The 23,254-nt window shown below is 38.6% G+C and overlaps 1 protein-coding gene across 2 annotated transcripts in view; it reads left to right on the top strand.

Moving 5' to 3' along the window:
• Positions 1–23,254, top strand: part of mad1l1 (mitotic arrest deficient 1 like 1) — a 115,736-nt gene that overhangs the window by 37,579 nt on the left and 54,903 nt on the right. For both annotated transcript variants that reach the window (XM_036557708.1, XM_036557709.1), the window contains exons 11-14: positions 2,424–2,568; positions 15,533–15,673; positions 15,851–15,907; positions 20,447–20,538. In XM_036557708.1, the coding sequence (XP_036413601.1) occupies positions 2,424–2,568; positions 15,533–15,673; positions 15,851–15,907; positions 20,447–20,538 (435 nt within the window). The remainder of the gene's footprint in view (positions 1–2,423; positions 2,569–15,532; positions 15,674–15,850; positions 15,908–20,446; positions 20,539–23,254) is intronic.

The following is a 23,254-nucleotide window of genomic DNA, read 5'->3' as shown; positions in this document are numbered from 1 at the left end:
TAAACCACACAAACCATGACATTTCGTCTGTTTCGAAGTCCCCACAGACTTCTACATTAAAGATAACCTTTAAGTAGCGGGTGGTGGTCGCGAAGATGACTCGTAAGGTTTGATTTGTTGCCCCCTTTCGCCGCTATTTTCTTTCGGCCTGTTCTGCAGACAGGGTGGTCATCTTCAATTAGCTTTCCTTCTGCATTCTCATAAAACCCAAAATGTGACCAAACGTCAGACTTGGTCTTCTTAGAAGGCTGAAATATCTCAGAATCTCCGAGTTTTTCACACCACAGTAATTGACCGCGGTTTTAACGATACTTTAAAGTTCAAACGGTACTACTAACCGTCATAAATTTTACCGCGGTTTACCGTGAAACTGGTAACCGTTTAATCTTTATTCAAGTGTAGATGTCAAACAGTCATGTGTGACGGAGCAAAGTCAATAGTCTGGAGTTCGACGGACAGAAAGCCAAAACTGAACCTGCCCTGTGGTGTTTTGAGCTGTAGTCTGCCAATAGCTAAGCTAACGCTAGCTTAGTAAGCAGGCCTAAAGTGCCACACCACTACACACTCATTTTCAGCTCAGATGACATGTTTAGAGGATAAAGACTCATCTGAGAGCACAAAAAAGAGTAACTGGTGTTACTGACAGCTGGAATTGAATGTGTCCTGAAGTGTGGTTAGCTATTAGCCTCTTAGCTGTTGCTGAGACACTGTCATGAGTAGCTTTTCTTCTGTTTTTCCTGGTCCTGATTTGGCAGCACAGTAGATGGAAGAAAAAAACACACTGTCTTATAAGGCCCCACTGGAATTTAACCATTTGGCACTATAGTGGAAAAGAGGCCATGGTTTTCTGTGCATATGTGAATAGATCATACAAACTCAGACCCCTCTACTAATGAACTGAAGTCAGACCCCCACAGGAGTGGTTCGTTTATAGTTCAGTGTCGTGCAATTGATATGTGCATTGTGAAATAACGACTTGGTGCGCTTAGCATTTTGCTTTATGGCCAAATAACCTCAAGACGTACGGCACATAAAGCCACAGTCTTGTAGTACTTAACATGTAAAGCCAGCCTACTCAGGAGAAAGGCTGCCTGTAACCTTACCTGAGGTGAAATCAGCAAAATCCGGTGCCTTTTTGCTCGTATAAAGCGGCAACAAACAACATAATACCCAGTATAATAAAATAAAATGTTCAGTGTTGGTTTAAAGTCACAAGAGAAAGGTCAGAGGTTCATGCAGGGGTTAGCGTTATATGAAGCTAATTACATATGGCAGTTAGTAGGTCAAAAGGGATGCTGTGGTAGATTATTTATTCAAACCTCTGGAGCATCCAGGTGAGGTTATGAGAGAATTATGGAAGCTTTTAGGGGTAGCTGTTCATTGCAGCTGCAGGGTGGATGGCAGATCCAAATGGCTCCAAAACGGTCGAGCAGATCCACAGGGTAAGATTAACCACAGCAGGGAATCTCAAGACCCTGTCCAGGCAGTAAGAGCAGGCATGCATTTCAACAAAACAGATTAAGTTTGTGAGTGCAAAGCACTTGACAGTGGTTGTATTTAATGACTGTGCAAGCAGATATTTTGGCAGAACTAGCTATAACAGCTTAATAGAAAAGGATGAACTAGAAAAATGAGGGAATATCTCAGTTTGTCACAATTTTGGCATATTTAACTGCAAATATTTCAGTGTGATAAAGACACACAGTGAGCATCATAATGGACATTTTTTTTATTTGTTTTTTGTAATGATTTTACGGATATACTGCTATTAAAATGACATTCACAACATATCTGTAGCACATTGTGTACTACCTCGGGCTTAGGAAGGACGCTGGAGGCAAGGTTCAAGTTCCCAGCAACCATTCACTTTATTATCTACATCAAACAAACCCAAACCAAATGAAACAAAACCAAGGAAACGCTGGTCACTTTGCAGGGACTTCAAGCCAGACTTTTCAGTCCTTTTCTCACTCGAACGTAAGGCAAATTCATGCGTCCTCACTGCGGGACCGGAGGCGGTGCCCAGGAGGCAGGGCTTGGGCCTCGCTTGCCGTCCCCTGCTCACTCTCTGTTCTCCTCTCCCTGCCGTCCTCACTGGGGTTCGTCCTTGCTCAGAGTGGGGGCCCTGGCTTCATGCTGGCTCTCACAGCCGTCATCGGGGCCCGGGGGATGGGCTCATGCCATAATATCTTTGGCATATATTTAAAATGTCATTTTTTGAATACATAATTGTGATGTTAATGGAAAATTTTAGTTAATTATTGGGTTTAAAAAATTTGATTGACACTTGCCTAGATAATTTTTTTTATTATTATTTTTAAATCAATAAATGTCATGTAATATTTTGCTATGTGAAAAATTCTTGCTTGAGCTTCTTTCTCTCTTTCTCTTTCCTCTCTTCCTCTTTCGCTTTCTGCTGCCAGTATGCGCTCAGTAGAGAAGGCTCGCGCTCAGCTGCAGTCCGAAGCGGCCGAGCTTCGCTCTAAAGCTCTGGAGGAGCAGAAGAAGAGAGAAAACCAGGATGCGCTTGTCCGTCGCCTACAGAAGAGAGTCCTTCTCCTTACAAAGGTGTGTTGGTAAACACGTGCACACACACATGCACTCTTCGCTGTCCTGATTTCTAGTATTAAAGATTTTGCTGACTTATTTATTTTTAAGAAGCACATTTTGAACTGACGCCAGTGTGTGTTTGTTTCAGAAAAGGTGAGCACCTTCCTTCTGGTGCCAAAGGATGTGCACCATACATGTTTAAAAATGTAATGGAAGCAAGAAAGCAAAGCACAAACATGCTCAGAAAATATGATACAGGTACTTGACCAAAACGAGCCAACGCACTGTTGCGTCCGATATCAAAATGATTTCATTCTCATAACTGTAATGTGACGTTTTGAGCGAAATACTAATCAGACTAGAAAAGTTCATGACAAAACTGTTCCCTGAAAAATTTAATATTACATGTCAAGACAGCATTTAACATGGGCATCAAAAATTATAGTTACATTATATAGCCAAAAGTATATGGACACTTCATATTTATTGAGTTCATGTCCTTCAGCCACACCCGTTACTAGCATGTGTGTTAAATTGAGCATCCATGAGTATCCATACAATGTCTATGGACAAACACTGTCAGTGGAATGGGTTGTACTGAAGAGCTCAGTGACTTTAAATGTAGCACTTTCATAGAATGCCATCAGTCAGTTCATGAACGTTCTGCTCTGCTAGATCTGCCCTAGCCAACTGTAAGTGCTATTATTGTGAAATGTAAGCGTCTAGGAGCAACAACAGCTCAGCCATGAAGTGGTACACACGCAAACTGACAGCATGTAGTGCATGAAATCGCCTCTGCTCTGTTGCATGACTCAATACAGAGTTCTAAGCTGCCTCTGGAAACAGCACCTGCGCAAGAACTGTGCATCAGGAGCTTTATCAAATGGGTTTGCATGGTTGAACAGCTGCACTGATATTACTATGCTCAATGGCAAGCTTTGGCTGGAGTGGCCACCACTGGTTCCAGAGCAGTGGAAACGCGTTCTCTGGAGTAATGAATCACACTTCACTATCTGGCAGTGGAATCTGATGAGCGAATCTGATGTTGAATTAAAGCAAAAACGTCTCTGATTGCGCAGATGAACAGCAGTGCTTTGAGCTAAACAGCAAACAGCACTACCTTCTATGTGTGTCAGCATTATTATGATTATTAGCTAACTGCATGACTCCAGAGCGTTCACTTAGGGAGGATTGGCTTGCCAAAGTCTGATAAAATTAAATTAACCAAAATAGAGAGCGGCTGATTGGTTTATTGTGCCTGAGCAGTGGTTTGTAAACCTCTTGCCTTGATTCCCATTTACAGTTTGCTGGTGTATTCTGTCTGAGACACATACACACACATTGGAGGGCTGAAGCTGGAGGAGAATCTCGCATGTATTTGTTTAAATATCACACATTTTGGTTTAAATACACTTGTTTTGTTAATAAATCATGACTTGTTCCATTTGTAGCATTTTAATGGATCATTACACTACTACGTATGTAAATACACAACAGATGGGTACTGTTGCCTGTAGGGCTGGCCTGAGCAATTACAAGTATTGAGTCTTTGTTCTTTTATCTTGGTATTGTATTTTCTATTGAGCGTTTGAAAACCTCATGTTCTTAAAACCCAAAAGTTGTTGCCAGAAATTTCACAAGGTCATTGAAACATTTCTAAGCTGCAAAACAAGAGACTCTTAGCCTATTAATATATTGTCACTGTCCAAAAAGACGTGCATATATATTGAATATGATATGATTTGAACACAGAAATTTCATAAAACAATTTCATATCAAATGGGCTATTAGAAATGCTCCAAATTAACTTCATAAACATCAAGTTGCATTAAAAATTAAGAATTTTTTGGCCTTCTGTGGTAAAGTTACCATTTTGGAGAGACTTTTTTTCCTGAGAGTCGAAATGCAGCTTAATTCACTGCTAAAATAGACCTAGATATTTAAAGAAAATGCCTCGTGTGGTTGACCATTTGAAGTCCAAAGCATTTCAAGCAAAAATCCTCATCCAGACCCTAAGAGGACGTTATATCTTCTCCTTCTGAGTTTAAATTTATTTAAATTTATTTTTAAAGCTCTTCTTCATTATCTCACTGTGTGGGTTAGGCAGGAGTAAACATGGCAAGTGCTAGAGCCCTAGTTTATGGAAAAAAGTCCTATCTGTTTCTCTGCCACAAATTGACACTGTCCCTGATGGATATTCTACACACTGCAACATTATCACTGGCTTTTTTCTCCTCTAAATTCATTTTCTGTGAGGATACCCACAGCAGAGCAGTATGCGATAGCAAGACCAAGAAATAACTTACTCTGTGAAATGAGCTGTGAATTTCCTGTCATTCAGCATCCAAGCAAGTTGTTCAGCAGTTTCCATCGCTCGACAGTAATGCTGTAGCTTAATACTTAGGGCAGCATCATATCCCACTGTTATTTGCAGCTTCATTAATAATTATGGCATTTGCAGTAGTTCGTTTACAATATATTAATAGGCTAAGAGTCTCTTGATCTGGCAACCGGGAGTGGACAATATAGCAAAAACATAACAGAATACTTCAGGCCATTTTCATGTTGCACAATATGCATAGTGATATGTAGTTTTTCTTAGGTTTGCTAAGCATAAAACAGTAGTGCTACATTCATGGCATGTTCAGACTTGGCAGGTTTGGTTCAATTAAAACGAACTCTGGTGCAGTTGCTCTGTTAGTGCGGTGCGATAGAGCAAGTGAGGTCTAGGGATGTATCGATACCTTTTTTCAGACTGAGTGTATGAGTGTGAAATACCATATATATATGGAAGAAAATACCGTACATATATTATGGTATTTTCTTCCGATACCATACTGAGTAACTTACTCAGCCCAGCCTTAAGTAGTTGTTCGTGTAAATCAGTGCAATATAACTACCTATCACTAAAATTTAACATTTAAAATTTATAAATTTATTTTAAATCACGTGCATTAGCTAGTTATGTTAGTTACTTTGAATCAAGTAGCGTTGCAGTGGAAAAGCGTGAGGTTTGTTCCGTGTCAGAAAAGCACTTCTGTACAGCTGTGATTAAAGTACATTTCATAGTTTTGATCCCCGCTCCACATCTGTCTCTTTCAATAACAGCCTCTGCAGCATAGAGTCATTTTAGATGGTTGGCTTTTTGAGCTCTAGTTGGATGTCGTCTAAAGCAAAGTGCACTGAGTGACTTTAGAAATCTTGTTCTTTGGTGGCTCACACTGTACATTTCAGTAGGCCATTGTGTCCTGACAAAGCCTATGATTTATATGCTCACACTGTAAGAAAATGCTTAATCTGACATGCTATGTGAAACGCAGCCCCTGCAGACAGCTTGTTGTGTGGATAATAATCAATAAAGCTGTTTCATTCACAGTAACACTGATGCTGAGTACTAAGCAAACACGATGAAAAACTGTGTTACAGCAGCTCAACTAACCACACTATGTGCTGAAACAAAAACCTGGGTGATGGTGGGTATAACAGTACTGTCTCTCTAAAGCAAAAGACACATTTTACAAAGACACGTTTGTGTATTAGCATTGCAGCGTACACTAGGCTTACGTCACATCAGGTCATTTGGGATATTAGTAACCGTGCGTTTTGTGACTATTTTTGACCGTTGTAAAAATATTAAAATGCAATACTTCATGGTTTCGTTCAGGCATTTCAGAGTGACTTCACTATAGTGACGGAAAACTTTTGTGTGCATTTGAAGAGAAGAAAGTCATGAACACACACCAGCAGGATCCCACAAAAGCATGTGTGCTGCTTTCAGAACAAGAGTTAAAATGGTTACTCACTATTGCATTGTTTGAAATGATTTGCACCTACTGTACTGCACTAAATCCAATTTAACAGGCTTATTTATGATCTCTTTCCTTATCATTTTGAAACATGCTGTTGGTCAGACTCCTTCAAGTAGTGACAGTATGAGTACTTGACGTAATGTGGTGTAGTTTTTGACAAAAACGATAAATAATGTCGTATTGCCCCACTCTACTAACAACTTTTACATTCATGCAGCACTTCAGGGCATGGATTGAGTACTGTAGCATTTATCATCATGGAGAGTTTGGAGACTGTGGGCCTTGACTGATTCATCGTATGCCACTCATATCTTGATGAATATGCTAAGTGCATATAACTCTCCACTAACTTTAAGTCGTGATGGCAACAATTACGTTTTAATATCTACTCTACAGCTAAGCAAAGTAACAGTTAATAATGGAGAAAATAGTGAACAGTCTCTCTAGGCCAGGTAGAGGTTCCCAACCTTTTCTAACTCACTTTCCACACAACCAACCACAAAAGCTTCTTTGGCCCACAAGATTTTACCGACCAGGTCGTTCAAAGTGCTGGCAAATATAATATAGTTAGCATTGTAGCCTGTCAGTTTTGCTGGGATTTGAAATATAACGCAACATAATTAACTGAAAAATAACCAAACATTTTCCAACTCACCTAATAAAAGGTAATGTTTGTCAGCTACCAAGTACTAGATAGCTTAATTTGTTTGGCTTCAAAGCTCTATTTAAAAAAAGAGCAGTTGTTGCTTGTTTTCGGTCATCGAACTTGTGAAGCCTAAAGGCCTTTACACACCGAATGCAGTGTGTTTGTGTGGTATTTTTGGATGGCAGTAAACTAGTTCAGTCACGTATATAACTCAATATCTTGCACACCAAAAGTGATTTTTCGAAGGACGAAAATACAGCATCACTGTATTCACTCTCTCTTTGACATTTGCAAACTTTCGGCAGTGGCAGGATTTGTTTGTCCTCTGCCGTCTCACAGATGGTGTTCTCAGCTCCGAAAGCAGCTTATCCAAGCTGTATCTGAAAGCTCTCATAAAGTTCCAGCTCCTGAATGAGGTGGAGAAACTCTCTGTGCTCCTTTACTTTTTTACCGAAACTGAAAGAAGCCCACACAGTGTCATCATTTGCCTGTATTGTGAGAAGCAAAGGAGATCTTCATCACCTGAAGTCTGCCTGTTTGTTTTGGTAGTGAAATTATACGGCTTGGCGCTGAATTTTTCTCCATTTTAGTTTTCTCAGTCTGAGATACAGTAGCTGTTTCACTTGTTGGTGGCTCAGCCTCTGGAACTTGCTGTTTGAAAGACCCTGTTTGTGAAGAATTGTAACCTACGACTGTGTTTTAGGGCCACTGTTAAAAAAAAAAATAAAAACAATAGACTTTAAGAATAAAGCTGTATTTTCTAGAATAAAATGGGAATGTATTGAGGAAACAAGATCGTAATTTTTTGAGAAGTCAAAATGAGGGACGTTCAAGAGTTGATAAAATTAAACTTTTGTATCAGTTTCACCAATAAAGAAATACTCAGTCTTCTGGAACATCAGAACAAGATTGTCATTAGTATAAGAAACGGCTGAAACGGCTGTGCAAGAAACTGTTTATTTAGACAAAAGAACCAGACGGACTTGAAGAAAATTGTCTCTATTGTTGAAGGAGAACTTCAGACAGTTGTTGTCTACAGGGCTATCGGGGGTTACATCTCTGTGCCATTCGAAAAGGGCATGTAGTTTCACAGGAGACAATGAGACTGATAATCAAAGTGATAGATAATGAAGGTGAGTTATGGCAGCCCCCATACAATTAGCCCACTTTATCCTCCTAATGATACGAGTTTATTCTTGCAACTTCACGATTATCAAAATATTACGACTTTATTCTCGAAATATTGCAATTTTACTCTAAAAAAAAAAGACTTTATTCTCGAAATATTATGACTTTGTTCTCAGTCTATTATTTATTTATTTTTTTTTAGTTTTTATTTTGAGGTTGAATTGAAAATGATTTTCTGTTTTTGGTCATATTTAATATAACTTTTTTAATTTCTACATATATTAAAAAAAAGTAGCTAAAAAAAAAAGCCATTGCAGCTCACTAGCCATACCCTGGCAGCCCACTAGGGGGCCCACAGGTTGAAAAGCACTGCTCTAGGCCTTTTCCACATTACTGAGATGTGGTTGATTGGCCAGGATATGTTTGGGCTCCAAATTTTGCTGGAATGGTGAGGCTAAGATTGCTAACAAACACTAAAACTCAGTAGTCACCCAAATAGCCTAAATTGTTTCTGTAAAAATACAGGTGGAAATGACATAAATGAGTCATTTCTCATACATTTGTCGAATGCAAGGCTAAGATGTTGTGACAGCTAGTGGTGGATCAAACAGTGTAGATCTTTTCTGAATTAACAGAACATTTTTATGGTGAAACAAGCCTGATTACTTCAAATGTTCAGAGTCTAGTGGAAATGAAATCTGAATGTTAATATGGTTTTAATCATAGACACTGATAAACCGCGTTAAAGCAGCACGAGTGAATCACTGGCTCCGCTCTAATCTGCTGCAGATGCCTGGCCTTTTGTGTATTCCTGCAATACCTGTTGAAGCTTATTTGCCGCAAGTTCGTGTTCTCTGTTCATTTTGCGCTTCTCTGGATAATGAAACACAAGATGCTATCGATCTTTCTGCCTGCTGCTTTAAAGACTAGATTTGATTTCTGTTTAATCGACTTTAAAATGAGATCTTTACACCGCGCGACTCGGGCGCAGGGGGTGTTTGTCCGCCCCATTAGTTTTCTTTCAGTGTTTCTCTTTGTTTTCGTGAGTCTGTGTAATGGATTAGCTGAAATTAAAACTGCAATATGAAGTGGTGAAAGTTGATTCGACTCAGTTACTGTACGGTGTGTTGAATTTATTTTTGGGAAATAAGTAAATAAACAGACACATTGAGGGTAGTTTATTATGGATTTTGAACAGTGTGACTGGATCTTTTATTAGCTCTGTCTGTGGCTGAGGTATTTCTGACTCAGTGAATTTTCAGCAAAATATGCAGCAGTGTTGTATAGAGAATAAAACCAATTCATTATAAAATTGCCATATTATGGGTTTACAAATGGTACCAATACACAGCAGCCACAGTATCGATATTTTATTAATTAAATATTGTAGTTTAAGCTCTTTAGTAATAGATTAGCAAAATGCAAGTCTACCAAGTTTGACTCAGCAAGGTGGTGTGGTTTTTTTGTGGTGAGAGCAAATTTTCTGTCAGTGGAATCATTGTTAGAAAAAGTACAGTGGATAGCAAGTTCACTCTCACATGGGAGAATGTGGTTCAATCCCACGTTCAGGTAGATCACCTTCATCTGTACATTATGGTTCAGGTTTGGTAATCTACTAGATTGATCGCCATTCAGGCAGAAAAACCACTACAATGGACCAACAAGGGTCATTACCTTCACCTGCCAGAGGAACTTGCTGTGGATGAGAGCCAGTTTGAGTGTTTTGTCTGCTTCACCAATAAAAAGATCTAATAAATGTGTGAATATAATTCTAAAGTATTTGCAATTCTGCTTTATCTACTTGACAATTCTGTTTTGCTTCAGTAAAAATACTGAATTAATATTAAGAGAATCAGTTAAAACAAAGGTTTCTTTTGGAGTTAAAAGCACTAAATTGCAGTATGTTGCAGTATTAATCCCAAATCTTTCAGTATCCCAATAGAATTATAACATGGCTCAAGTGTATTTTATGTCCCAATGTGTTTTCCCAAATCTACTCCACAGCTAAACCAAGTAGCAATTATTAATGGGCAAAATAAAGCCCATTAATGGGTGGTGGTGAGGAATGTGTGTTTATTTGATGTTTGTTACTCACCGCTGCCCTCTAAAGGATTTTTTTTAACAAACATCACATAAACATTACACACTGCCGCCCTCCTAAGGTGTTGACAAACATGAAATAAACAAACATTACACACCGCTGCCCTCTTAGGATGTTTTTTAAGTCATTGTTGACCCATAAAGATGTTATTAACAAACATCAGATAAACAAACATTAATTAGCACTGCCCTCTAAAGGTGCTAACAGACATTGAATAAACAAATATAACTCACTGCTTTCCTATTAAGATGAAAACAGACATCAAATAAACAAACATCGCTCACCACTTCCATATAAAAGTGATCAGAAATTAGAACTTTTTGTTGTGTTTGTAAAACTTATGTGTTTTCAATAAATGTGTTTTTTCCTTTCTTTTGAAAGCTGCTTGACGCAACATAATTGTATGAGTGTGAATGCTAACAATGGCAGAAAATAATTGTGGTCAGCTTAAACCGTTGTGATCATCTCAATTGTCAAGCGATTCAGCTTATTGTATGTATTGTGTTACTTTATTTAAAGCCTCATTTGTTGCCCACCTGTCTGTTATTTGCTATGGAAAAGCTTCTAATTGTGATGTGCTTTGTAGCTGACTGTTGCAGAGTTAGTTGACACTTCAGAGAGAAATCACTGTCATAGCTTAATAGTTCTAACTCCACTTTTCCCTCATCTGGAACGCTGTTGACAGCTGATCCCCAAGAGTCCAGATTCGTGTTAGAAGCCTGACAGTGAGAAGAAATTCTTTGATGTGATGTTGGTGCATTAGCTTGTTGCAGAGGCCTGCTTGGTCCATTGTTCATTTTTGAATGAGCACAATGGACAATCATTACGATAGTCCACAACAACAATGGTCCACTTTCAGAATGTAGGTCAGCACACAAAGGTCTAAACAGTGGCTGTATTTCATGAGAGCCGTATTTCGTGTCAGGAGGCAAAAGGGATGATGACCAGTTTGAAATAAGTCTTAGGCCTTGCTTTGTTTGGGTTGATGTCAGCATATGTTAAGGCTATGTTAAGACAGTTGAGGGATTTCATTAAAAAGAACGTTTTGTTTTAAAATAGTGAAATTAAAATCTTAAAGACAACTATGTTGTCGTGCATATATTTCAGTAGAACGTCGAAAGATAACATTATAGAGTCGTTTACAGCTGAAGTTAAAATACTCTTTATTGCTATGTATCCGACTCTGGTTTGGTCCAAAGTCTTAGAGTTTAAAATCGATTTTGGACTTTTAACTGACTTGGTAGTAACAGTTCTTCATGTTCCACACAGAGGAACACATTTAGGACACATTTACTTCAAAACAATGGGATCTAGCTGCTCACCGTGTGGCCATGAGGGACAGGGATGCAGACTCTCTTCCTGTTCTAAAATGCAGGGGTGTGGCTAAAATAAGGCTCCACCTATGGACTAAGACTCTGTTTTGGTAATGACGAAAACATTGAATGATGTGAATCATGAACATTAATAAAAAAAAAAACTTACTTTTAAATAAATCAAAAAGATCTTTTAAAAAAAAGTTTTATTTATTTTTTATATATATAGTTATGTAGTATTTTCATAAGTTGACATTTAGGGGTTAAGGTTTGGGGCAACACCTCCCAATAGAAAGTACCCTATAAATTATGATTTTGTATACATTTAGAATATTACTATCTCAGTTATTGCCTTGGGTTTTAATAGACCGTAAAACAAATCTTGTTAATATCCAAGATCTGAATACTTAATTGTTTTTTAATAGTTGTTGATCTGTGAGACTGCAGTTTGAACTAATTTGGAAGAATTAAATACTAGAATACTAGAAATACTAGAAAACCATTTTAGAGCTTCATGTAAAGTTGTAACTGATTTTAATTAAAAACATAGTCAGCTTTTTCATTTTCAGTCTTTTTTTCTCCTGTTGTCCTCACGTTGAGCAGTGTCAGCATTCCGTCACTGTTCAGCCTACTACCCTTTGTCCATCATTATTGCAGTCAGCCGAGAAACCTTGCAGATTCAAACAACCTTACTGATCAGCCATTCAAGACAGGCTAATGAAACCATTTTTTTCTAGTTCTGAGAGCTCTGCAGTGGAGTTTTTATGTGTGTGATTTGTTACTTTTAGGAATATCAAGGATTTTGTTAAGCAGAACTATAGAAACCATTCTAGTATTTCTGTTATCACGCGTTTTATAGCATAAAATTGAACTGTATTCTGTTCACAGCACATATTGTCTTGTGATCCCTGGGTCAAAAAATATTAATATGAATATGGTCACACCTCTAGTCACCTCGTACTCGCTTCTGTTACAGTAATAAAGGCTGAACTGGTAAACGTGTAAACAAAAAACAGTCATGATTAAAATAACTGACCTTGTACATCAAAACTTCTAACAGTTATCGTAAATATATCACCTAAGAAGGATTTCTGATAAACAGTCAATATTTGAATTAGCAGACTTTTCGTTCAACATGAGGACCATTTTTTGAATTGTACACACAAACGCGCAAAAACCTCCTTTAGCCTACAACTTGCTTTAGCCTACAACTTCCTTTAGCCTACTACTTAGTGATGCTCAACTCTGGGTTTACTGGAGTTGACTACTGGAATGATTGGAGTTTGGACTCTGTAACTCTTAATTAATTAATTAACCAGTAGCACCAAAGCCATTAATAAAGGGATACAGCAGAGATTAAACCATCCTGAGTGTCATTTCCAGCACTATTACCACTAGGATATTTAGCCACTCTCATGACTCTCATATTGCTTATTTTGAGTGTAGCCTTAAGCTGTAACCTACAAAGGAGATTGTTAGCTGTGTAATTAGTCCCCTGACAAAAAAGCTTAAGAGGTACGAGCTACAGACTTAATGTTGAATGTTGTTTAAACAGTGTGTATGAACTTCATGCTTGTCACAGTTAGACCGTATATATGTTAACACATATGTTTGTTAATAATATGTGGTATAGTAAGTAAGTAGACTACATTACATTACTGTCTTATGTTACATTAGGCTGTGTTTTTCATTCAGTTAAGCCTAAAGCCTTGTGTAGTTGAAATACTGGACTGTTTTTGATGATTTCGTGGTTCATCTGTGTGGTTTAATTTGCCAAAATTTGTGTCTGTACTTGCATCGCTACTTTAATTTTTGAGACTAATTCAGCAGATGTTATTGTTTATCCATTAAAATTTAAACTCTTTGAAAGTGTTATCCTGTATCGGTGACATTGTTCTCATTTGTTGGGCTCTAGTACACTGTGGTTAAATCTGAATATCTTTTCATTAACTCTTGCATCATACAGATACTCGAATGTCATGATGAATCACGAGTGCACATCCCTACTTTTGTCTGTACTAAGAACCCAATTCCAAAAAAGCCGGAACAGAAAGTAAAATGCAAATAAAAACAGAAAGCACTGATTTGTAAACTGTCTTTTAGAGGTATTTAATTGACATCACAAAGAAAAGTTCAATGTTTTATCTTATTAACTTTATTGATTTTTGTAAAGATGCGCTAATTCCAAATTTGATTCCTGAAACACATTCCAAACAAGTTGGGACAGGGGCAGTGTAAGACTGGAAAATTTGTGGAATGATCAAAAATACCAGAACTTTGGAACTTTCCACAGGTACACAGGTGAATAGGTAACAGATAATGCTATTATGATTGGGTATAAATGGAGCATTTACGAAAGGCAAAGATGGGTCAAGGTTTGTCGCTTTATGAAAAAGTGCATGAGCAACTATTCCAGCAGATGAAGAACAGCATTTCTAAACACACAGTTGCAAGGAATTTACAGATTTCATCATCAACAGTCCAAAACATTATGGAAAGATTTAGAGAATACAGAGAAACTCTGTACGTAAACGGCAAAGGTGAAAACCAATACTGAATACCCTTGATTTGGGATGCATCGATACTGATGCTGATATTGGGTAACAGCCCAATGCTGTACTCATTTACTGGTACACATAAAATATGTGTCGAAACCAACATCCAATACCAGCTGATGCCATGTGGTGTAAGCCTAATGTGCACTGTTGTGCTAATGAACAAATAATTTGAGGCTTTGTCCGCATATGATGGTCTGGTCAAACGTATGAAGTGAGTTTTTACCAGATATCAAGATTCTTGGACGTTCAACTACAGCTCAACCAGCCTAACAAAAGATGTAAAACTCCTCAAGTGAGCTCCTAGGGTACTTCAGCCTTGGATGCGATCCCTACCATCACTACAGAGACTGTTGAGACATGAGGATCAAAACTATGAAAAATACTTTACTTACAGCTGTACAGAAGCATTTTTTTGACAAGGAACAAAACCGATCTTCTCCACTGTAACGCTGCATGATAACAAGGTAACTAATATAGTATAGCTAATACACTTTCTTTAAAATCAGTTAGATTTCAGTGATTTAACTGTTAAGATACATTGTACTCATTTACGCTAACAACTACTTAATTTTAAGCAGGATACTCAGTATACTTGTGGACCTGGTGTCAGTAAGTACTAAACATGTACTGGTACTTGTACCAGCTCCTTAAAAAAGAATGGTATTGATATATCACAGCATATGTCCTTTGATCCCTCAGATGGCACTGAATAAAAAATAGACATGTTTTGTAATAAATATAACCACATGGGCTGAAGCGCATCCGAGATGCACTGAGGCAAAATGAGGATGTGTGCAGTGGTCCGAAGAGTCCACCTTTTAAATTGATTTTGGAAACAAAGGATAACGACCGTAAAAAGACCGTCCCAAAAGGCAATGTCTGTCATGGTATGGGCTGTGTTAGTGCCAATGGCATGGGTAACTATGAAGAAGCCATTAATGCTGAGGGATGCATACACATGTACTGCCATCTAACAGCGTCTTTGTCAGGGACGTCCCTGCCTGTCCTTGCCTCTGACAAGCCAAATTCTGCTTGTGTTGTAACAGTGAGGCTTTATAGTAAGAGAGCGCAGGTGCTAGACTAACCTGTCATCCATTGAAAACATACAGGGCATTATGAAGCGCAATATATGACAATGGAGAAGTGTTTAATTGTGTAAAGATGGGGAAAATTCCACTTTCACAGCTGCAACAATTGGTGCCCTCAGTTAATTAGTTCACATATTAAATATTTTGTACTGTTTTTAACTGAATACAGGTCAAAATCCAATGTGCAAATCATTACTGTGTTTTCCCTTTCCAACCATTCCAACTTTTTTTGGAATTGAGTTTGTACTTGCTTGACTGTAAGTTTGGCATCCTGCTTATGAACACCCATTGAATTTAGGTTTTATAACATTTGTGTTTGTGTGTGTGGGTGGTTTTCAGGAGCGCGATGGCATGAGAGCAATATTGGAATCCTATGACAGCGAGCTGGCTGCGAGCGAGTACTCTCCTCAGCTCACACGCAGAGTTAAGGAAGCTGAGGAGATGCTACAGAAAGTCCAGGCTCACAACACTGAGATGGAGGTGAGGACTTCAAATCCCATAATGCACCCATCACCTCACTAATTGAGTTAACTATAAATAGTTTATGGCAGGCTGCACTTGTAAGTTTGTTTCTTCTTCCCTTCTTTCTCTGTCTCTTTTTCTCTGTCTGTCTCTCCCTCTCTCCCTCCTTCTGTTTCCCCTCTATTGTTCTGGTAGGCTCAGCTTTTTAAAGCCCAGGAGGAAGCTGGAACATTCAAACTGCAAGCTCAAGCGGTATGTTTTGCGCACCGTGAATACTGTTTGTCTCTTGCTTTCTTTCTCGCTCTTAGATGCATTCATACACACATTCATTACATTCCTTTTGTTTGCTTCTTGTACTGAGATTATCAGCAGTTCTATTTCTTTCCATAGATGTATTAAAGAATAAGCCAGTAAAAAAAAAATTACAGTAGTGCGCCATTATTAGAGGTGCTAACACTAATTCTTATTGCAGCCAGACTTGGATTTATGAGGTGTTGAAGCAGAAGGTAATGATGCACTTACGTCATTTCTGGGCTGAGACTAATATCACCAATCACTTATTTCACTTTTCTAGTAAAATAATTAATAAATAATAATAAATAGAGCAAAATTGAACCTATTTCTGGAAATGTTAATGCACAATTGTGATTTATTCCATACATTTAACATATAAGGGAAAAAATAAAAACATAAAATGTGGCATCTGCATATGTTTGGGACCCCATTTGGCTGAAATCACAGCCTCCAAATGTTTCTTGTATCCTTTTTTCCTTACAGAACGCCCCCAGAAATATGCATAGCTAGTCTTGCATACACATGATGTTTGAGATATATATCCTCAGATTTTTGGTAATATTCATGTCTGGCGATGGTGAATGCAGTATATGGTGAATAAAGTAGTTTCAGGTTGATTTCGGCGTCTTGTTATAATATCCACCCTCTTTTTTTCTTTATCAGTTTCTTCACTGATAGTTAGCCAGTAATTTCCAGGATTTGTCGATATTAAGTAAAATTCTTCCCTTCACTCCACAACATTTCCGGTGCCACAGCCTGCAGCACAACCCCAGAGCTTAACGGAGCCACCCACATGCTTAAGAGTTGGCAAGGTGTTCTTTTATTGAAATGCATCTCCAAACACATTTTCTTTCATCAGTCCACAGCACTTGTTTCCAGAATGCCTCTAGTTTGTGTTGTGTTGCAGACTTCAGACATGGTGAGATCACAGTTAAGGTTACCCTCTGATTACTCTTCCATGTAGATGATGTTTGTCCAACAACACTGCACAGTGTGCAAGTGCATCACTGTTCCAGTGCCAGCTAAATCTTCCAGTAGGTATTACTGTGATGTGGAGGAATTGGTTTTAGTCTTCTTCTGATTTGTAAGAGTGAGTTATCTTTAGTTTTAGATCTTTAGCCTCTTAGATGAGCCCATGACTGTTCAGTGTAAGAACAACATCCTGAGAAGTTTGAAGGGTCAGATAATATATTACGCTCTGCACCTGATTAAGGCCTAGTAAGTCAAATAAGCCCTGAGACATTACAAGGAAAATAACACTAGTGGATTGACTGAAAGGGCAGCCAAATGCCACATTTTATGTTAATATTAAGTATATTAGGTTTGGCAAATTAATGCTAAATGTGCATTAGATTTAAGTTTGTTCTGTGCAGATGTATTAACATACTTTCACTTAGAAAATCAGTGAAACATATAACATGATCAGATGTGCCCAAACCTTTACATATAACAGTATTTTGCAGATCTTCTTGCTTTATAGTAGTAAGTGATTAAAGGTTAAGTGTGAATGCAAGCCAGAGTTCAAGTCCTGATACGATTGACACAGCAGTCTATTCGCACGAGACCTTGTACAGTTCCTCGTACAGCTCCCATCAAATTACTGGGAGGATTCAAGTGTGAACAGAAGCTGATATTTTACTGGCTAAGATGAGGCACATTTTAGTTTTCAGTGTATTTTGTACATCAGTAGTTTTTAACCTGTGGGCTGTGGCCCACCAAATATACTGGACTAGTATTGCTAGGGGGTCATTGGCAGGATTTTTCTTTTGTTTTGTTTTTTAACAGTTAAAAATCTTTATCACTTCCCCAACATCGAACATCGGGTCCCCCAAAATCATCTGTCCCCAACTTTCTGCCCCACAATCACTGTGAGGAAATTCAAAAGACCAAAGCACCTGTATTAGTAGGTCATTAAAACTTTAATCTTGCAAAAAATCACATCTGAAAACAAGTATTGCTAACAGTGTTGTATTTCTGCGTGTGCAGTACTGCAGGAACACACATTATTTCCATTTTGCGACAAATATTTGTCTTGGGAATTTAGCTAGCTAGCTACCGAGACATCAGGAAACTACTAGCGATTTTTTATGATTTTTATGAAGGAAAGGACCATAATACATTGATGACATTGAACTAAGATACTGTGGGGTTCTTTGGTTGCTTGTGCAGCCATCTTGCTGTTTTTTCTTTTTTTTCTCATAACACTCCGTTTGGAGTGTGACTGAAAAACCTCTGTTTCTTCACCTTACCCCTGTATCCTAACAAGAACTGGGACACCCTACCCCTAGATATGAAGAGACTAAAAGAAGGGGTAGGGGCAAGGGGTGATTAGGATTAGGCCTTATTCTCATTGTCAACACATTACGCTGTTTTAAGCAAAAGGATGAGTTACTGAAAACCCAAAGTGAGGTGGCTGATACTGGGGATGCTTCTTGTTGTCTGCGGATTGGATTGGTCAAATCTTCTTGTGGTCCTTTGTATGGGCCGCAACGAAAGGTTGTGAGCTCCTGTTGTGCGTGATTGCAGTGGTAGACCACTGAAGAGAAGCAGCAGAACTTTGTGTGTGCGTGACTGTTACTGTACAAAAGAGCTTGCATGGCTGTTTTTATGCTATTAATGGTATTGCAGTGGTTGAGAATAAATCAAACCTCTGGTAGTCTGTATGCATGGCTGTAATATTATTCCCTGTGCTAACCATTTCAGTGAGTTTGAGGAGAACATATATACTCGTTCACCATAAGTATGTAGCTGTGGGCGCAAGCACAAATGGGGCACCAACATATTGGGAATAATTATCGGCAGTAGTTCCAACATCCAACCAGGGTCAATTATATTTCCAATTATCACCTTGAACTGTAGCACTGTATAAAATGAACGTACAGTGAAAAAGGTATTTTAGTGACATACAAGCATTTGTCTTGTACTTCATTATGAACTTTAAACAGGATGGATGAGTTATTGATGTCCTGTGAGATATGTGTCCTGGTCTATTACCATTATTAGGGAAGTAACTCTTAGTTTTGTGAATATCACAGGAAATCTGTGAAATGGTGGAAAACTGTCCTCTGCCTTGTGGTCTCCGTCATGTAGCCCCTCTTAACCACATCTGAAAGTCCAGTACTGAAATACAATTTTGAAAAGCTCAGAAACCTGAGGCAGAGCTATGCCCCTTTAGTGTGCTCTTCATAAGGCTGAATGGCTGAGCTGTACCCTTGTGAGGCCCAGTTTCCTAGAAGTGTCAGTGTTAAGCATTAGAAAGAACATTCAAAGTGGCACTGGCTTGGCCTTTTTTGTGTTATTGTGCTTTTGGGAATCGCATCCCAGATTGTTGGTTTGGTTTGTCCTATTTCTCTGAAAGGACTACATATTTTCTACCTCTAACCATTTTATCTTCTCAGCAAGCTGTCACATTCTTTTTTTTCTTGTTTGTTTTTGGTTGTATTTATTTATTTATTTTTGCTGACTGTGGTTGCAATTAGACCTTATCCCAAGAGTTAACCCATCCTGGTCCTGGAGATCTACCACCCTGCAAATTAACTTTGTTCAGATCTTTTCCAGAACCGTTCTGAGAAATGTCAACCGTCCCAAAGTGAATACTGACCGTCCAAAATATTAAACTACTCTGGTTACATTTTTCTGCAGAGGTTTTGTACCTTCGTTTTACAGACTTCCAAAACAAAATAACCGGATGTACATGCGTGAGAGCATGCGTGCTGAGCATGTGTATTGACACAGACTGCATACAAACGTGTATACGGGCCCTCTATGGTCCATAAATACATTTATGTGCATACAATATGGATGAGAGGACGTGTAGCTCTGTAACTAAATATATAATGTTTTAACTGTATTCCTACAAAACAAATCTCTTTAAATGGTGTTCAGGTTTTCTTCCAAGAACGCTTACAAATATTCTGTCTTAATACTGGAATGGTTTTGCTCCTCAGAACCAGCATGCATTGCAGTGGGCATCTGGGTTGTCTAGTAAACAACAATTAATAGGATTTGATTTATCATAATGTTTGCCATTTTTGAATAAGAATGGAGATCATCATTATCATTGTGTCCTGGAACATAATTAGGCTTATTGTGTTTGTAGTTAAATTAATGTTTAATATAATTAAATACTTGGGTGCTTTGAAATATCATTGGCTAATAACTGTACAAGCACTGTGTTGTAGTCTGTGAGTTGTCCCAGGGATGACGTTAGTTAGGAGCATCTGACTTTTAGTGCCAGGTGTGTTGGATCTGAACTCTCCAGCGTGGTAGATCTCCAGGACTTTAGAAACATTGCTGAGTTGTAGATAAGCACACTACTGCAGCTTCTTTGTAATAGTCATTGTATTAAAGGAAAGATAATGAGATGGAAATTCATGACGGTCAGAGTTTGTGCATTAATATCCTTGTTACAGTGTAGAAGTCACAGTTACAGCAATGTTTCTGCCATTACTGTTGCTTCTATATAATAACAAATTGTTAACAAATTTCATTGCTCAGGTTGCACTGGAACTTGAAACTCTGAAGGAACAACAGTCCTCGGTTTCTGAAAGCAGCCCCGTAGCAACAGAGGAGGAGCTAAACTCCTTAAGGTAAGGAACTAGTAAATATTGTGTTTACATTAAAGTTCATTCATTTGGACAATGCTTTTATTCAGAGTAACTTAACATTTGCTTATGGTAAAGACGTAGGTGAGTGTAGCATTAGGAGTCTTGCCCAAGGACTCTTATAGATATAGCATGGTGTACTTGACCAGACAGGGAATCAAACCCTAGTAGTGTTTTCCACTGTGCAATACTGGCCACTATACCTTATATTGACATTGTATATGTCACTGTGAGTTAGAATAGAAAGTTGTCACTTTGTTAGTTGCTTCTTATTTATCTTTGGTTCAAACCGTGTTCAGTCTGCTCAGTGGACCTTGATCTGCTGGATCAGTTGCTAGATCTGGGTTGCAGCTGAACTCTGCAGACAGGGCCAAACTTGTATCATTTGGCCACTAAAATCAGTCAGTATTAAGGTTCTGTGGATTTCTCAGCCTCTCTTTCAACATTGTGAGATTTAAAATATGACAACTGAAAGCTAAAATGTTTAGATAATTTTTTGACATGATAATCAAAGCAGTTACCAAGCACTGTTCACCTAACTAAAGCAAACTAAAACTGGAGCTGTGTAACTGTTTACAATATTGCAGCATTTTGCGAGACACATTTTATTGGCAGGTGTTTAGGGCTGGCCCAAATGATTTGAATGCTCAAGTATTTATGTTGGTGTTTGTTTCCATATTTAGTGTTTGGGAGCTTCATTTTTTTTTTTATCCACCAGAATTCTAGAACACACTTGTGGATTTCTGACTATTTTCCGAGTTAGAGACTTATTTATTAAAGCTTTACACAAACAGTTACTTAACAATAAATATAATATTAGGCTATTAAAAATCCTGTCATACTTGGGCAACGTTAGCTAAAGGCTAAGCATACCCACACTCCTCCCTTACGCTTTCACAAGACCCCCTTTTCTTTGAAAGACTGAAGCAAGATAAGCTAGTGAAGATACTAAATGATCAACAATGTTTAAACAAAGGAGTAGCCAAATACATTAAATTTGCTTGGCTATAGTTTTGACTAACAAACAGTATTCAGAGGGAGCTGAGTGTGACCTTTTAGCTCCTTGAAATCAGTATCAGTATTGGTGCCAATGTTCATATTAGTCAGGCCTTAGGAAGTGGAGATCCAGAAGGGTTGGTGATACGTGGTTTAATGAATTTGCATCACATTAAAGGGCTCATGTGGTGGAAATTGTTTTTTGAAATTAGTTTTTTTGTAGCATGTAAACGTTGTTAAAATGTAAAACAATAGTCCATATATGGATACTAAGCTGTTAAACAGCCCATTTTACATGCACTGTTTTTGTGATCTCATTAAAATAAATTCATTTACATACAGTTGTACGTGAAAGTTTGAACACACCCGGTCAAATTAAACATTTTCTTGATTTTTTAAATAAAAAGAAGTTAACACCACCTCTCTGTGACCTTCAGACTGCTGGCCCAAATCTGATTTTTGGCACATCCACATTGTATCCTGATTGATTTTTGATAGTCTAGACAGCAAAAAAACACTTGAAATCTGATTTTTGCAAATCAGATCCAAACCACAATCAGATTTTTACAGATGCGTCTCAGTCTGGACACTCTGGCCGCTCAAATTGGACTTCAACGTGACAAACAACGACGATGTCAAATTAAGAGTGACGGAAGTGCTGAGTTTCAACAAGAGCACCAAAGACTCATGTTTATGCCAGAGAATTTTGAAGAGTTTGGAGGGCGAGATGATGCACCTCTGTCTCTCCAGCATCCGCGTTTGAAATCTGCGTCACTAGCATAGCTACATAGTTGCTGTTACCTGTGTCATTACCTCAGAAGCCCATACAGATAGATTGGTGATGTCTGGGCACACACATCCGATCTGATCACTTGGAAAATAACAGCGCGGACAGTCGTCTCAAGAGACGCAAGTTGATTTGCCTGCAGTCTGAGCATAGCCTATGTAACAAACTTAACTATGACATATTTTCTGCAGATTTTAATGCACACATATTAATTATTGGCTGGTTTTAACATTTTAGGGAAAAATGAAATGTGAGTTTATAAAACAAATAAAACAATGTGTGCATAAATTTGGACACCTTTCAGTTTATCTACTAGTGTAATTTTTTTTAAGCTTTCAGAGCTTATTTGACTCATTAGGCCTTAATTAAAGTCAAGTGTAGACAATTCCAGAGCTTAATAAAGTCCTTTCAAATTTCTCAAGGTGTTGTGCTAACAATCCACAGCTCTATATCAAACTGTTAACTAAGGATCTTACAAAGGCTATAAAATGTACTGTGGCATGCGCCTGTCCCCCAGACCCCGACGGCAGCCGCAAGAACCGGCAGGGAGGCGGGGTCCGAACTCGGAGCGAGGACGAACCGCATTGAGAATGACAGGAAGAGAGCCGCAAGTGAGTGAGGGACAGCAAGCAAATCCTGACCGCCGCTGAGGGAGTGACAGCGGGAGAGGATGTCACCTGCGAGAGAAGGGACGACGACGATGACTGCCATGAGAGGCACGGAAGTGGGAATCGAGTCCCGAACTCTCTCTCTCTCTGTTCCCTCTTTGCTCTTTTTAAAAGGTGCTCATGCTGCCAGCCGGATTAGCCTCAGCTGGCTCACATTAAGGGCACCTGAGCCAAGAAGGAACGAGAGCTCATTGTTCCGCCTCCCCGTCACCGCCCCCGCGCCGCAGCTCGGCCACCTGGATCGAACGTG

The sequence above is a fragment of the Colossoma macropomum genome, unplaced genomic scaffold (assembly GCF_904425465.1).
Source record: "Colossoma macropomum unplaced genomic scaffold, Colossoma_macropomum, whole genome shotgun sequence".
In the NCBI taxonomy this organism is placed as follows: Eukaryota; Metazoa; Chordata; class Actinopteri; order Characiformes; family Serrasalmidae; genus Colossoma; species Colossoma macropomum.
Note: the sequence above shows the minus strand (reverse complement) of the source record. Positions and strands in the feature narration are given on the sequence as shown.